Genomic DNA, 17,998 nt, shown 5'->3' on the forward strand with positions numbered 1-17,998 from the left:
CTCCAATTTTCCAAGAGCATCTAGATGAACATGTAGATGAAGTCTGGGTGGTATTTATTTCAGATATACAGTTTTTTAAGTTTTAAAGGCACAATGCTAATATACATTTGGAATATAAATCTGGGCTTCTGTTTGCTAAAAATAATTACAGAGAGATTTTTTTTGCATGCCTTGATTTACTAGTCATCTGAAAATAAGTCATATTCAACAAGTGCTTTCGACCAAGTTTTAATAATGCACATTTAATTTTCAGGAACATATGCCAACCATCAACAACATAATCAGGGCTCCATTGCCCCATATGTTATGTCATTGGTACACTATACTGATATTTACAAAGGCTTTCAAATTCAACAACATAAAACAAAACAGCTGAATTTTTAAAAACTACAATGCTTTAAAAAATGTAAACAGTTCGTTTTTACATTATTGTAAAAAAGAAGACTCACTCCTTAATGTGGCTTATTTTTTTAAGTGAGCAAAGCCTGGTGCTCATGGATAAAGAATGAAAAGAATTCTTTACATAGAAACATTGTGCTCCAGTGTGGCAAAGAAAAAAAATTATATATTTATATGTATATATACACTTACAAAGAAAAGAATCTCAAGTCCACAATTTAGACCACAAAAAAAATCTTGTCCCCAAATTGAGAAATTTATAAAAACCATTTATACATGGTTATTGACCTACTGAAAAATCTATATAACATTTTTCAAAACAATAACTCAGTCAAAAGATATCACTTTTCTTAAAAATGAAATTTTGTTGTGCAAAAGAAATTGTTTAAACTAAAAACAAGACTATCCCCCCATAAGAGGCCAAAAGAGCCACTAAAATAATTTAACTTTGTTAGATTTAGTGCATGAAACCAAAAGGCACGCACATGTGATTAATATATTAATATCTTTTCATGCAGAAACTTGTGCATGTTCCTAATTATATAACAAAACACAAACATAACAAAAAAAATAAAGCCTAAAGCTTGGCAATGTTAATCTAGCCACATTCTCACCTAGTCTATTAGTCCACGGCTCCCTAGATCACTAACACTGCCTCTCAAAAATATATTACACATGAACAACTTTCAATAAAAGTTTAAAAAAATGTTAGCCTGAAACACTACATACTTTTTTCAGTTCTGATACATATAGAAACTTACTGATAAGCTTATTTTTAAATGTAATTTCAAATTAAGATATATTTTTCCTTTTGTTAATAAACACTTTGATTGCTCCAGTGAAGTCAGCAGAGAGAAGAACTTCTGTGTTATCTGTCTTCCCAATACCTTAAAAGCATAGAAAAAGGGTATTAATTGATTTTAAAGGAATATGCAGAGCCTGCTGCCAAAATCACCACAAGCTCATCACCCTACACTGAACTTTTCTAGCTTGCTCCAGAACCCTTCTGTCCTTCCTGTAACTTACCTTTCTCTGAAGCTCACTTCTGCCTGACTTAGCTGTTTCTTGCCTTGAAGATATCACAGGTCCTTGGAGCTGGATGCTTGGCTTTACTTCTAGGTAACTGAGGCCTCTGAGTCATCTAATGCTTCCATTTCATTACAACAGACTAGGATGCTATTCATCTGCAGGACTGGAATACTGGCTGAATGGGATCAGCGGGGCAAATCTGTTGCTAATGAGGTTGCCAGTAAGGCCTTGCTTGCTGTATCACAGACACACTGAAACCGCCATGAAATGAAGTAGACATGTTCCCTCTGTGAATGCTGACAGCACCTTTTACCTTTAGGGTCCATAATGGAGATCTATAAAGCTACAGTGAATGGCAAAAATGCTTGCCTCTCACATCTGCAACTGTGTAAAATTATGGAACACATGCACATTTTGTTTATTTGTTTTGTTTTTGTTGCCAGTGCTGGGGCTTGGACTCAGGGCCTGAGCACTGTCCCTGGCTTCTTTTTGCTCAAGGCTAGCACTCTGCCACTTGAGCCACAGCACCACTTCCGGCTTTTTTCGATATATGTGGTACTGAGGAATCGAACCTAGGGCTTCATGTATACGAGGCGAGTACTTTACCACTAGGCCATATTCCCAGCCTCACACACACATTTTGTGTTAACTGACTCAGTTACACAGAGGTAAAAACTATAAATGTAGGAAATACCAATTAGTAAGGAAGAAGATAATCTAAACTAGTTGGAAAGGGTACAGTATGAGTCAGGTCAAATGGCTACGTTTAGATATTCTGAAAACATATTCTTAATCCTTGAACATTCCTTACCACCCTTCTGGCAGTAGCAGCAGTAACCAGGAGGTTAGGATGTGGGAGAAGAAAAAAGAGGTCATGTATGAAATGCTTTCTAAGACTCAATTATAATGAAGGCTGATAGTGATAATGTTCATTAGGTGCCAGATGCTTTGCTATGCACCTTGCATATGTTACCTTTAATTCTTATCACAATGCTGGAAACAGTTTTCCATCATCATTTATCTTACACATGTGGAACACTGAGGCTCAAACTGCCTAATTAATATGTCAGCAGTAAATAAAAGAGGGTAATTGTTTTATAACCGCAGTCCCTGAGTTTAAGAGTGTATCCTCAGTAAAACAATGTGACCCTGTTCTATCACTGGGGCATATATCCAAAGGAAGGAGAGTCAACATACAGCTTGCTAGGCTGGGACAATTCCCAGGGCCTCAAAATGGCTTGGTCATGACTGGCGCTCTACCATTTGAGCCAAATTTGCAGCCCATTTCTTTTGTGGGTTAACTGGAGGTAGAGTCTCTTGGATGTTTCCACTTAGGCTAGCCTCAAACTGTAACCCTCCAGGTCTCAGACTCCTGGGGAGCTAATATTATACATGTGAGCCTCTGGTGTTTGGCTTCACTTCCTAATTTTCTACAGTTGAACTTACTATTCATTCTCAAATCATATATGACAGATGGCAAGAAATTACAGGCTTGTTACTAGCTATGTATGTTGGGAAGGGCAAATTTGTGGGAATAGAAAAGAACCTTGCTTTCATCTGAATTTAATCAATCAGCCAACAAGTGTTTATGAAAGTACCCACTATGTGTAGGCAATGACTGTACTAGACACTTCCATAAATGACAGTTTAGTATAAGAAACGCATAGGTTTTTTATTTGTATGTCTTGTTTGCATTTCTATAAAGACAAAAAAGGACAAATAAAATACAGGTACCAACCAGTAGATGTGGAGTCCAAAATTTCTGCATCTTCACTTTTATCATTTCCTTCTGATTTTTCAGACTGCATATCCAAAGATAACATCAAACTTGGGTTTGGAGCAAAGATGGCTGATGTAACAACTGCATTATGTGCTGGGGAAAAGTTATTTCATGATAGGTGATAAGTTTGATAATAGGTATGAAGACAAAAAAGATAATACATAAAACATCCTTTAAAACTAAGAAAAATATGCAAAATGTTCTTATAAGTCAACAGAAGTAAATAAGGCGATCTGAAAACCCAGAAGTATTTTCTTTTTGTTGTTGTTTTTGGCCCATCATGGAACTTGAACTCAGGGCCTGGGCACTGTCCCTGAGCTTTGCCACTCAAAGCTAGCGCTCTACCACTTGAGCCACAGCACCACTTCCCCCACAAGTATTTTCTTAAAAGATATTATATACAGGTTCTACAATTCCATGATAAATAGGATTGTATTAAAATAAAAAACTTCTGCACAGCAAAAGAAATCACAGTTGAAGAAAATTTACAGAATTGGAGAAATGTATTTGACAGGGGATTATCCAGAACATATAAAGAGCTCAAAAATTAAACACCAAATAAGCTGGGTGCTAGTGGCTCATGCCCACAATTCTAGCTACTCAGCGGTTGAGATCTGAGGACCGTGGTTCGAAGTCAGCCGGGGTAGAAAAAGTCTCTGTGAGACTCTTACCTCCAATTATCCAGTCAATAACCGGAAGTGGCGCTATGGTTAGTGGTAGAGCACTAGCCTTGAGCAAAATAGCTCAGGGACAGTGCCCAATCACTGAGTTCAAGCCCCATGACCACCACCGACAAAAAAATGCAATCAAGGATTAGGCAAATGAACAAAACAGAGTTTTCAAAAGGAGTACACATGGACAATAAACACACGAAAAAAACATATTCAACATCCTTAAGCCATTATTAGGAAGTACAAAGTGAAACTACATGGAGACTATACCTTAACCAGGTCAAAATGACTATCATAGAGAAAACAAGTAAGAGCAAATGCTGGCAAGGATGGGGTTGGGGGTGGGGAACTCTTATTCAGTGGTGGCAGGAACCAAAACGATTCTAGCCGTTATTGAAATCTGTATGGTGGGTCCATAAAAGATTAAAATTAGAATTCGTATATGATTTAGTCATATCACCTCTGTGTATTTAAACCAAAAGAATTAAATTCAGCTTACTATAGTGATAACTGCCCACCTACATTTATCATGACACTATTCATAACAGCCAAATTACAAGTTACAGAATCAGTTTATCAAAGGATGAATGGGTAAAGAAAAATGAGTCATATATACAGAATAGAATATTATTCAGTCATAAAGAGGAATGAAATTGTCATTTACTGAAGAGTGGAGATAATAATGTGAAACAAAATAATCCAGTCTTATAAAGATAAGTATCACATATTTTCTTTCATTTGTGGAAGTGAGTACAGAGAAAACTTAAAGTTAAAAAAAGTCTGTAAAAAATAGGAGCACTACTAGAGAGGTAGAAGGAAAAGCAAGAGGGGAATAAGACACAGTAATGAAGGGGTGAACATAATTAGAGTACACTGTATGCAGTTATCATGAAAATGTCATAATAGACCACTTAATAGTACAATTAATATACACCAATAAAAGCAGAAAGTAACAAAATACCATATCTGGGTTATGTGATTGCATCACTACTTGAATCTTAAGCCAGGGTAAATCCTTCAATGGTACAGTTAATTCAAATATAAAGCAAACTTAGTTATAATCACCAAATTTCCTTCAATATAATGCCTACACAAAATTGTTTGTAATAGAATTCTACTATATTCACTTACCTTTAATACCTTCCCAGAAGTCATTGCGATCCCTTCTGACTGAAGTAAACTTGCTTAGATCATGGTAAGTACTCCAGATATAAACATATTTATCTTCTGAACCGCTAACGAGGTAAGTGAAATCATGGCTACATTTGGAAAAGACAGGTTAAAAAAAAGAAAAGCATTTTTAGGTTTCCCTGCAAAGGTGCTTCCTAATCCAAAATTCCTAAAAGAAGCTGGGCACTGATGGTTCACATCTGTAATTCTAGCTACTCAGGAGATGGAGATCTGAGATCTGAGCTGAACTGAAAACTGAGACATGAGACCTGAACCCGCTCAGGCAGGAAAGTATGTGAGACTCGTATCTCCAATTAACCAGCAAAGAGCCAGAAAGTGAAGTAAGTCAGACTCAAAGAACAGTAGGTTGCATGATTTCCCTCATTTGTAAGAACTAGAATATGTCTATGATATTCTTGACAGGGGATCTCAATAACCCAACTGCTTTGTGCATAGGACCATATAAAATAAAGTCTATCAATATGAACTCCACTATATGGAAATAAGAAGTTATTATTATGTCCTGTACATAGTTTTTTCCTCTTTTTTTCTTTAGTTTCTTAGTTTTCTGTATCTTATGCACTGTATATAAGATTATTCGATATGTGGAAGGAAAAGGGAATCACAGAAACAGAAGGACAAAGGATGAACCAATGCAACATTGATACTCACTTGACACTATGTGGGATAAGAACCATACAACTTTCTGGGGAGGGAAGTAGGAAGGGGTAAGTGGGAGATAATGAGGAAAGGGATAACAATGATTAAAAACAAATGTACTGGGCTGGGAATGTGGCTTAGTGTTAGAATGTTTGCCTAGCATGCATGAAGCCCTGGGTTTGAATGCTCAGCACCACGTACACAGAAAAAGCTGGAAGTGGAGCTGTGCTAGCCTTGACCAAAAAGAAGCTAGGGGCAGTGCTCAGGCCCTAAGTTTAAGCCCCAGGACTGGCAAAAGAAAAAAAATGTACTGGAAGTGGTGCTGTGGCTCAAGTGGTAGAGCTAATAGAGCGCTAGCCTTGAGCTGAAGAGCTCAGGGACAGTGCCCTGGCCTGGAGCTCAAGCCCTATGACTGATAAAAACAAACTAACAAACAAAAGAAATGTACTCACTAAAAAAAGCATGAAGTGGAGGTGTGTCTCAAGTGGAAGAACACTAGCAAACTCACAGTGGGAAAAACAATGTAAGGGATCAGAGAAGTACGTTACCAATTGAATTACTAGGTGACTGAAGAAGAAAAAAAACTGACAAGAGACAGGTATAGTAAGCAAAACATGCGGGCATACAATCCTACTCTAGGAAAACCTATAGATCCCAAATTAAAAGTTCAAATAATAATGGCAGGTAACATTGTAAAGACAGAGTACTTTTTTTTTTTTAACTCGTCAGGATGTTGTACATAGGTTACAACTACATACTTAAGCTAGTGATTACATATACATTTCTTGTCATACCAGTTATCCCCCTCCTTGTTTTTCTCCTTCCTTTTCTCCCCCCAGCCCTTACCCCACCTCCCTTGCTTTCTTAATTATTTTTTCAGAGACCAAAACATGAAATAAAATAAACAGAGATCTTATCCTTAATGTCCATTAAAACAGAACACTTTTGCTTTAGGCTGACAAAATGCTTTGCTGGCTTCTGGATCTAAAAAATACCAACATAATAGTGGGAAAGCCTTGTGTCAAAAGCGTATATAAAAGTACAAAAAGCTGGGTGCTTTGGCTCACACCTGTAATCCTAGCTACTCAGGAGGCTGAGATCTAAGGATCATGGTTCAAAGCCAGCCCAGCCAGGAAAGTTTATGAGACTCTTACCTGCAACTGACCATTAAAAAGTTGAAAATGGAGCTGTGGCTCAAGTGGCAGAGCACTAGCCTTGAGCACAAAAGCTCAAGGGCAGCATCCACACCCTGAGTTCAAGCCCCAGGACTTTCACATACACACAAAAAGTGTAAGAGCAAAAATAACGAAGTTTAGTCTTCTTCTTCTTCCTTTTTTTTTTTTTTTGGCAGTCCTGGGCCTTGGACTCAGGGCCTGAGCACCATCCCTGGCTTCTTCCCGCTCAAGGCTAGCACTCTGCCACCTGAGCCACAGCGCCCCTTCTGGCCATTTTCCATACATGTGGTGCTGGGGAATCGAACCCAGAGCTTCATGTGTAGGAGGCAAGCACTCTTGCCACTAGGCCATATTCCCAGCCCGAAGTTTAGTCTTCTAAACCTAGCTTTGCAACTGTGACTTTAGGCCAACCCTTAATTTTGTAGGTTTTGGTCTTTTCATCTGGAAGTAGATAATTTTCAATCATATAGGTAGACAAGGTAAGTACTGTATGGTGGTACGAGATCTCAGTTATATCCCATATAAACATCAGACATAGATAAATGGAAAAACAGGAGTGTAGGAATGTTTCCTTTTGGGAATTTCTCAATGCCAATTTACCTGAAACTGGCTTTGATCTGGCTGCTGCTATTAACATAACCCTTATATTTCATGGACAGTGACAAGTCTCTGAGGTCATACAGTCTGATTCTGGAGTCATTTGAGGTTACCAGTATCTGAAAGTAAATCAAAGGAAAACTTAATACTTTTCATCTAAATTAAATGATAATCAAGCAAAGGTGTTACACATATTCAAAACCAATAAACGTCAAGACTAGGAAAGATAGCATTCTATAGAAAGAGAATATATTCTTTGCTCCAATATGAAAACTAATCTTGAAAAATCTATGCAGAGTGTGGAGAGAGATGGTTTGAATAACATAAGTACCTTATTTTCTCCAGGTAAAGGTTCTATGCCAGTAATTTTTCTTCCAACCTTGTTGCGCCCTCTAGTAGATCGGACATGTATTTGTGTATGGTATTTCAAATGCTAAAACAAAATCATAAAAATATCAGAAGAGAAATCTTCCAACTTATTGAATCCAATTTTCAGCTGGGTGTATTATTTTCCCTAATTTACATATAAGGCAGTTTATAAAAAGAGGAGATAAACAACCAGTCCAAACTGCCAAAGTATTCCACTAATATTCAAGATAATCATTTACCTCTGTGTCATAGAAGATACATCTACCATCGTAAGTCCCAATTACTGCATATTTCCCATTCTGACAGAAATTTGCAGCTGTGATCAATTTTGTCTGGCCATCTACTTCATTCCACAAAGCTACTTTCTTATCAGGTATGTTCCAAAGGCGGAGCTTTCCATCCAATGACCCACTTAGAAAATACCTATCATCCTAAAAAGGTGGCAGAAGAAAATGTTTTATTTTATGACATCAGGAAAAGTTCAGCAAGACAAAAACATTAAGTCTATTGGAAACATTAAAATTGTATTTGTAATTTAAAAATTATTTATTTCTTCTGTTTATTTTCTGTATGTGTGTGTTGGGGATTCAACCCAGGGTCTCATGCATGAAGACATGTGCTCCACCATTAAGTTATATCTACTAGCTCTAAAGTATTATTCTTTAGGCCAGCATTATTTAATGTAATAAGAATAACCATAATTAGAAACCTCATTTGTGAGCTAGGTGATAATGGCTCATGCCTGCAATCCTAGCTACTAAGGAAGCTGAGATCTAAGGATCAAGGTTCAAAGCCAGCTAGGGCAGTAAAGACTGTGAGAATCTTATCTCTAATTAACCACCAAAAAAGCCAGAAGTGGAACTGTGGCTCATGTAGTAGAGTGCTAGCCTTGAGCACAAGAGCTCAGGGACAGTGCCTAGGCCCAGAGTTCAAGCCCCAGGACCAGCACAAGAAAAAAGAAAAAGAAAACAGAAGGAAAGAAATCACATTTGTTTGGGAGAGATGACGTTCAAATGACTTTATTGTAACTTTCAGCTGATTTTCCCAATGTATTAGGGGAGTTAAGTAGCAACAAGTACGAGGCTAGTACCTTTAAGGACCATGGCTTGGGAAACATTATCCTATGTTCTTACAACATACCCTTCTCTGGGATACACCTAACACGGAGATATGAGCAACATCAGTTAGAAGGTTCTGGAGCCACTCTTTTCCAGACTCTGGTAAAAGGTCAGCAGAGAATCACCTAACTATTCAATCACAGACCATAAGCTCTCCATTCAGCAAGTGTGGCTCCGTAGTAGACACAAAGCATTGTCTGAAGATACCTTTCATACTGACAGTTTCCACCTACTACACATAATAGATAGAGGCCACACAAACTGATAAATGTTCCTTTGCCCTATAACAAACAATGTCAATAATACCAAGGTTGAGGGATCTTGCTGTACATCAAACCAGTCTGCTGATCTGGTATAATTTTTGGCTAAATAAGACTTGAAGAGTAAATATTTGGGACATCAAAACAAGAAACAGATTCTATTCTTCATATAAGATTATGATTCCTACCCAATTCTGAAGCCTGTCAAAGACAATCTATAAATGATAGCTATTTTTATGTCTGTGGTTTATTAAGCTATATCCAGTGTCTACCAGAAGAAATGAACAAGTAAAAGTATTTCATTTGATATTGCTCAATACATACGTGCATGTTTGCATGCTGCCTCCAATTGCTACTTTCCTTACAGTTAACATTAGAGTAGACTCATAGCGCCTTAGAAAATACTGACATTACTTCATTCCTTCCCAAGCCCCTTTCAAAACTCCTCCAGGTCAACAGTTTTCTTTTTCTTTTCTTTTCTTGCCACTACTGGGGCTTGAATTTAGGGCCTGAGCTCTGTCCCTGGCTTCTTTTGCGCAAGGCTAGCATTCTACTACTTGAGCCACACGGCCACTTCTGGCTTTTTCTATATATGTGGTGCTGAGGAATCGAACCCAGGGCTTCATGTATATGAGGCGAGCACTTTACCACTAGGCCATATTCCCAGCCCCTCAACAGTTTTCTGAAGGAGCAATTTTATGTTTCCAAAATAAAAACAAGGAAAATTAATGAATGACTGAAGAAGAAACCTTAAACCAGACATTTTTAATTTTTAGAAGTTCTTAACCAAATCTTCTAAGAATTCAGAATTATTACTTCTTATATTATAAAAATGCATAGGGAGGAAACTATATTCAGGGGGAAAATGTTGTCTTCTAACTTCAAGGAAAAGACAAAGAAATGGAAATAGGATTGGAATGTTGCATTAACAAGACAATTGGCAGGCATTAAACAGAGATGAGAGGGCTGGGAATATGGCCTAGTGGCAAGAGTGCTTGCCTCCTATACATGAAGCCCTGGATTCAATTCCCCAGCACCACATATACAGAAAACAGCCAGAAGTGGCGCTGTGACTCAAGTGGCAGATTGCTAGCCTTGAGCAAAAAGAAGCCAGGGACAGTGCTCAGGCCGAGTTCAAGGACCAGGGCTGGCAAAAAATAAAAAATAGACATGAGAATGTGATTGGAAATATTGCTGCACATCAAGGAAGGGAGTGAAGGAGGGAAATTCAGCTTAGGGTCAGCTCAAATCCTCCACTTATTTTAATGGGCTGGCTAGTGAAGTTAGCACCAATATGTGATTTCCTTTGTACTTGTAGTTGCAAGACTCTAACTCAGGTGTAAGCATCTGGTGGCTCTGTTCTATATCATAGGTCTTGAATTCTACAATAGTTTTTCTCCTTTGGTTGTAACTATATATAACACTTTGTAAGGGAAACCTTTTAAAAGATTTTCTATATTGAAAATGAATAAAAAGAGCTGGGAATGTAGCTTAGTGGTACAGTGCTTGCCTAGCATGCATGAAGCCCTGGGTTCCATTCCTCAGCACCACATGAACAGAAAAAGCTGGAAGTGGTGCTGTGGCTCAAGTGGTACAGTGCTAGCCTTGAGCAAAAGGAAGCCAGGGACAGTGCTCAGGCCCTGGGCTTAAGCCCCAGGACTGGCAAATAAACAGAAAAAGAAAATGAATAAGAAGGAAAAGCAAGGTTAAAAATATGAACAAACACAGGAGTACACATACAGTCCTAGCTACTCGGGAGGCTGAGGCAGGAGAATTGCTAGGTTTAAGGCTAGTCAGAGCAACAGATAAAATAAACTTAATTTCAAAAACAAAAAAAACATAGGGGGTGGGTGGAGGCAGGAGGATTGTGAATTCAAAGACAGAGTAAGTGGCACATCTTATGCTAGTCTAGGCTATATATTGGGGAAAAAATACAGTATGTCTTAAAATGAATCCTGGTCTCTGCTTCTTTCAGTGCTTGCTTTGTTTCATTCCTTTCCAATCTTCCTACAATTCCAGCCTATCCACTACCCATCACCTTTTACACTTGCTCTTGCCTCTTCTTTTTATTACGATCTTTAAGTAGTTTCCATATGTCATTTTATGAGTGTTTATAGTACTGGGGCTTGAACTCAGGACCTTGTGCTGTTGTTCTGATTTTGCACCAAAGGCTGGCACTCTACCATTTGAGCTATGCCTCTGCTTCTTTTTTTTCCTGGTTAATTGGAGATAAGTCTCTTTCCTGGGGTGGCTCCAAATTTCAGACCTCAACCTCCTGAGTAGCTAGTACTATAGGCATGAGTGACTGGGCAGATTTCTTTTTTGGAGACAGTATCTTCTTATGTAGCAAACCTCATGATCCTCCTGCCTCAATCTTCTCGGGGCTGGGATTACAGTGTGTGCTACTAAGACTCACTGATGTTTTCCTATTATTCCTTCATCTCCAATATCTGTCATCTCTAATAGGATACTTTAGCTATACCATATTCTTCTTTGGGATGACTTTTTATTATATTATTATATTTATAGTATGCTCAGCTGTATATGAAATTATTTCTTCTCCCTGTTTAATATGAAATCCAACAGTAATGTAAGCTGATTTTAACTATGTGGCTATTAATATTTTTGTTTTGTTTTGTTTTTGCAAGTCCCGGGGCTTGAACTTAGGGCCTGAGCACTGTCCCTGGCTTCTTTTTGCTCAAGGCTAGCTCTCTACCAGTTGAGTCACAGCGCCACTTCCGGCTTTTTCTACATATGTGATACTGAGGAATCGAACCCAGGGCTTCATGTATACGAGGCGAGCACTTTACCACTAGGCCATATTCCCAGGAATATTTTTTCCTGTAGTCCAACTGACCCCTAGAGAAACCAAGCTCCTTTGTCATCCTTTTAGTATGACAAGTGTATGATTACTTACTCTTGGATGAAAAGCTATGGCAGTGACAAAATCTATGTGTTGGAAACAGCAAAGGCATTCTCTTCTAGAAATGTGCCATAACCGGACTGTTTTATCCATCGAAGAAGAAAGCAGAAAGTAATTCTATGGAGAAAATGATATTGATTACTTATTACCATATGAAAAAATATACAATAAAAGTCAACTTTATAGTTTCATGAACCTCAACTATGTTATTCTTATATGCAGAAATAAAGAACAAAAGATTATCCAATTCACTTGGGAAGTCTAATTTTTTCAAACAACTGAACACCATATTTCATTGCCTCTAATACTTTTTCACATTCCCTGTCCTTATATTACTATGAATATTGTCATCTATGTCAAGAAATGTGCCAGGTATCAGCAGAAAACTAAAGTGTACCTTAGCTGCTAGAGTGTACACACACTGAAACTTAGCACTGAATGTAAGGCATGTGTTCAATTTGATTGTCATGTCAGTTCAGTTATTTCATGCAATGATACTATGAACTTTAACTGACATGGATCTTAACTGTCACTTAAAATGTCTTTTTTTTTTTTGGCCAGTCCTGGGCCTTTGACTCAGGGCCTGAGCACCACTGTCCCTGGCTTCTTTTTGCTCAAGGCTACCACTCTACCACTTAAGCCACAGTGCCACTTGTGGCCATTTTCTATATATGTGGTGCTGGGGAATTGAACCCAGGGCTTCATGTATACGAGGCAAATGCTCTTTCCACTAGGCCATATCCCCAGCCCCTCCTTAAAATGTCTTGAAAAATTATTCTATAATGAAGCATATAAATGAAGTGCTATTGTGAGCCTGTCACATTGTAGGCAAGAAAATTAGAGAACAGAAATTGTCAAATCTCTCAGAGCAGATCACAGAACTTTCAAAGCTGGGAGAAGTAGTGTAACTGATTTAGGCATTGTGATCAACTCATCACCCCAAAGCTTTCATGTGGCAGAGGCTCAGTGACTTTAAATATCATCTATTTAAGAGGGAGAGCTGTAAGTTACATTGAAGGAGGAAACTAAAAGGGGATGCTGGTATTTTTATATGCCTAAAGGTGCTAAACAAATCCAGGCAATGACATTTGTTGAGGATGCTCCTGGGTGAACAGTGTTCTGAGCACTATACAGCAACTCTGTGAGGTAGGCATATTATTATCTACTTTGATAAATGGAACAGTGAAACAATTATATAATTTACTTGAAACTATACAGTTTGTCAGTGTTAAAGCTAGGATTCAAGCATAGATGGTATGGCTCTAGAACCAGGCTCTAATCATGACACTGTTAAGCATAGTACTTAAGCAGAACAGATACTTATAAGAAATACCAAGATGCTTTGTCAGTTGCTGTAAGTAATTAAGAATCTTTAATCTTTGTAAAAAGACTAACTGCAAATATTGTTCTGGATATATTACTGAGTTGTATATGGTATTTTTGGCTGTTATAAAAAAACACCATGTAATATACCTATTTTTTAGGTATAGTATATACTTTGTGATTAAAAACAGAATTTGACAGCCAGCTGCAGTGGTCCACTATTATTATCCTTGCACTCAGGGAAGCTGAGGCAAGAAGATGCAAATTTGAAGCCAGCCTGGGTTGTAAAGACTCTATCTGAAAAAAAAAGTAGAATTTGGGACTCCAGGTATAGTTCAGTGCTAAAATACTTGCCTAGAAAAATACTTGAGAGGCTCTGGGTCTCATATCCAGCATCAAAGAAAAGGAATTTGAAAGACTTACAATAGTCTTGGAAACATGTAACAACAATTACTTTTATTTTCAAGATCTACTGATATCCAGAAAGCTATTGAACAATAGGGAGATGTGTGGGGGGAGAGGGGAGACTAGGAAAGAGAGCACAATGGATGAGAGGTTAATATTGTATATGCATGTGTGAATTAAATCCACAGTGAAATCTCTTTCTAGTTAATTTATGCTGAAAAAAAAAGAAGTCATGGAAAAGCAAAACAGGCTCTGTCTGTTAAAGGATCGATCCTCACAGGAGTGAGGGGGGTCAATAGGGAGGGTGCATATGATCAAAGTACTTCATATTCATGCATGAAAACAGAACAATGAAATTTGTTATTGTTTTAAGAAGGGAGAGAGATAAAAGGGTGAATTTCAGGTACATTGTATGTATGTAAACATTACAATGCACCCTCTTCTTGCACAACTAATGTACACTAATAAAAATATTTAAAAAGAAACATATGGGCCACTAGGAGTTCAGTGGTAAAGCATACACTCAGCACATGCAAGGTTCTGGTTTCAATTCCCAGCACCAAAATAAAACAAACAAAAAACCCCTAACAAGCTAATAACTGGCTTTATTCAGTTTTTTCTATAGTCATATGAAAGATATGAAGATATCCTTTATATATACATATTTGTTCATATAGAGAGACACACACACACATACATATATATGTCTTCATATCTTCATATTTATTTGTCTGTCATGGGGCTTGAACTCAGGGCCTGGGAACTGTCCCTGAGCTTTTTTGCTCTACCACTTTTAGCTACAGCTTCCCTTCTGGTTTTCCCTAACTGGAAATATGAATCTAAAGACTTTCCTGCCTGGGCTGGCTTTGAACTGTTAACCTCAGATCTCAGCCTGCTAAGTAGCTAGGATTACAGCATGAGCTACTGGTGCTCCTCTTACATCCCTAAAATATTAATTGAAGGTACTGAACATGTGTTGATTTCTATCAAGAGGTTTTAGCGCTCAAAAACTGTTATTGAGCCAATGAATCAATTTCTCAAACTAAGCACTGTAACATTCAAATCAAATCAAAGTTCTACTCATAACTAGTGTGATATTAGGTCACACAGCCCAGTCTTCTCATCTATAAAATGAAAGATCACCTTCAGTGAGTAGTACTATTCTAAAAATTAACAATATATTTCTTGTTACCTGTCATGAAACAAGTCTTCTACAAATTGCAAACCTAATATTAACATACTTGTGATACACATGGAAAAGAAACAAGAGTAAAATAAAATCTGGTCCATACTGTCAAGGAGCTTACAATCTTCTGGTAAACAGGATCTAGAAACATACATAGGTGACACTTAGATAAAAATGGAACTTTGCTGGGTGCTGGTAGCCCATGCCTATAATCCTAGCTATTCATGAAGATCACATTTTGAAGCCAGCCCAGACAGGACAGTCAATGAGATTTTAATCCAATTAACCACAAAAACACCAAAAGTAGAGTTGTGTCTCAAGTAGTTCAAGGATAGTGCCCTGCCCCTGAGTTCATGTCCAAGGACTGGTAAAAAAAAAAAAAAAGAAAGAAAGAAAGTTTACAAAAAGGATTAAATAGGAATTCAGTGAAATAGGTCAATATTTAGTTGTCAAGGATGGCCTTAGCAAGGACATAGGAGACCCAAATACAACACTAAAAGATGAATTCCTGGGGCTGGAATTATGGCCTAGTGGCAAGAGTGCTTGCCTCCTATGCATGAAGCCCTAGGTTCAATTCCTCAGTACCACATACACAGAAAAAGCCAGAAGTGGGTGCTGTGGCTCAAGTGCTACCCTAGAGGCAAAAAGAAGCCAGGGACAGTGCTCAGGCCCTGAGTTCAAGCCCCAGGACTGGCAAAAAAAGGTGAATTTCTTTTTGGTCAGCTGTGGGGCTTGAGCCACACTCCCAGCCCCTATACTTATCTCTTGATAGACTAGCATTCATATCATCAGGGAATAGGTAGACCCACTTTACAAGGTGGCACCCATCCTTAGAAATGCAGCAAGTAAGTAGGTAGCCTGAAAGATACTAAATCATATTTCCTCATAGTTCCCAAGAGATTTGGAATGAGTGACAGGAAAGAAAGTTTATAAGGATTTTATGATTTTTTAAACTCCTTGTTATGTGTCCAAAACATGTTATTTTTGTAATCCTGCTTCTGAGTGGTGTTCCAGGGGCTGCTATACCACAGAAATGGTCTGGAAAGGCTGGGAATATGGCCTAGTGGCAAGAGTGCTTGCCTCGTATACATGAAGCCCTGGGTTCGATTCCTCAGCACCACATATATAGAAAAAGCTGGAAGTGGCGCTGTGGCTCAAGTGGCAGAGTGTTAGCCTTGAGCAAAAAGAAGCCAGGGTCAGTGTTCAGGCCCTGAGTTCAAGGCCCAGGACTGGCAAAAAAAAAATAAAAGAAAAGAAATGGTCTGGAAGGGAGTACTTTGGGTCTCTGCTTCCCTTTTCCTTAAGCTGCATGCCTTTAGGTATGTCCCTGAACCTGCACAAATTTCACTGTCTTTACTGCTTGATCAAGAAACATCAATGCCCTCGTCTAATTTTTGAGGAAAAATAGAGATCACATGTAAACCACTTAACTTTTCTCTGAGTCCTCAGTGCCTAAAATGCTACCTGGTACATGAATAGGTAATATTAGTTAAGCATTTGCTGTATTCTAGGCAAATGACATGTATTTACTAGCACAATTCATCTTCTCCAGTAATTCTGAGGAAACAGTCTTTTTGCCTGTCCTGGGGCTTGAACTCAGGACCTGGGTACTGTTCTTGAGGGTTTTTTTTTTCTTCTTAAGGCTAGTACTCTACCACCTGAGCCACAACTCCACTTCTGTCCTTTTAGGGGTAGGTTATTGGAGATAAGAATCTCATGGACTTTCCTGCACGGACTTTGAACTATGATCCTCAGATCTCAGCCTCCTGAGTAGATAGGATTATAGGTGTGAGCCACTTGCACCCTGCTAGGACGCTATTTTTTATCATGTCTATTTCCTAGCTAAGGCACAGTAAAATTAAGGAATGTGTCCAAGGTTCCACAATTATAAGAGGCAGAGTTAGGTGGTATATGATCTTTGGATGTCTGGTTCCAGAGTTCATATTTTAAAATAGGTGGTAAAGTAAACAATAGATTTCATATGTAGTAGGTGTATCTGCTTAGGTTCTCAGTAATTTTTCCCTACACTGGAGCTGAGGTTTGAAGTCAGGGTCTTGAGCTTGCTCAGCTTGCTAAGCATTCTACCACTTCTGCCACACGTTGAGCCCACAGCCCAGCATTTTGCTGGCTATTGTGGAGATGGGGGGGGGTTCTCTCTGGATTTTGTGCTGGAGTTGGCTTTGAACTAAAATCTTGGGGTCTTAGCCCAATGAGTAGTTAAGATTACAGGTAGGAGGAAACTAGTAATGTTACTGTTGCTATTTCTTCCATAAAAGAATAAGGAAGTGGTCAGAGAGACAAAAAGGAAATGAAGAAAATACAATATTTTAAAACCAAGAAGACCATTTTAAGGAAGACTGATAGCATCAAATAATTAGAGGCCAGACAAAGGTTAAGAGAATGAATTCAAAGGAATGATATTAATACTAATAGCAAGGTGATTTTGATGGTTAATTTTATGTGTTGATGTAGCTATAGCTATAGTACCCCAATAGCTAACTAAATACTAATCTACTTGATATTGTAAAGGAATTTTGAAGATATAGCTAGTATCGAAAATTAGTTTCATTTAAGTAAAGGAGATCATCCTTGATGATATGAGGGGCCTCATCCAATTAGTAGAAGGCCTTAAAATTAAAAAAAAAAGTTTTGCCATAACAAAGAAATTAAAGGGATTCAAATAGAGAAGAAATCAAATTATCCCTAATCACACATATGATCTTATATGTAAAAGAGCCTAAAAACTTCTTGCTCTGACAAATGGGTTAGCATAGTAGCAAGGTAGAAAATCAGTATACAAATGGCCTAGTGATAGAGTGCTTGTCTCATATACATGAAGCCCTGGGTTGGATTCCTCAGCACTACATACACAGAAACACCCAGAAGTGGCGCTGTGGCTCAAATGGTAGAGTGGTAGCCTTGCGCAAAAAGAA

The 17,998-nt window shown here is 38.1% G+C and overlaps 1 protein-coding gene across 1 annotated transcript in view; it reads right to left on the minus strand.

Annotated features, from left to right (window-relative positions):
• Positions 1 to 212: 212 nt before the first annotated feature.
• The window catches only part of Wdr44 (WD repeat domain 44), a 78,654-nt gene continuing 60,868 nt past the window's right edge, over positions 213 to 17,998 (minus strand). The window contains exons 14-20 of the mRNA XM_048335998.1: positions 12,146 to 12,268; positions 8,090 to 8,281; positions 7,813 to 7,914; positions 7,485 to 7,600; positions 5,011 to 5,138; positions 3,167 to 3,301; positions 213 to 1,286 (exon numbers count right to left, since the gene is read on the minus strand). Coding sequence (XP_048191955.1) covers positions 1,192 to 1,286; positions 3,167 to 3,301; positions 5,011 to 5,138; positions 7,485 to 7,600; positions 7,813 to 7,914; positions 8,090 to 8,281; positions 12,146 to 12,268 — 891 coding nt within the window. The 3' untranslated portion in view covers positions 213 to 1,191. The remainder of the gene's footprint in view (positions 1,287 to 3,166; positions 3,302 to 5,010; positions 5,139 to 7,484; positions 7,601 to 7,812; positions 7,915 to 8,089; positions 8,282 to 12,145; positions 12,269 to 17,998) is intronic.

Source organism: Perognathus longimembris, chromosome 28 (genome assembly GCF_023159225.1).
Source record: "Perognathus longimembris pacificus isolate PPM17 chromosome 28, ASM2315922v1, whole genome shotgun sequence".
Classification (NCBI taxonomy): Eukaryota; Metazoa; Chordata; class Mammalia; order Rodentia; family Heteromyidae; genus Perognathus; species Perognathus longimembris.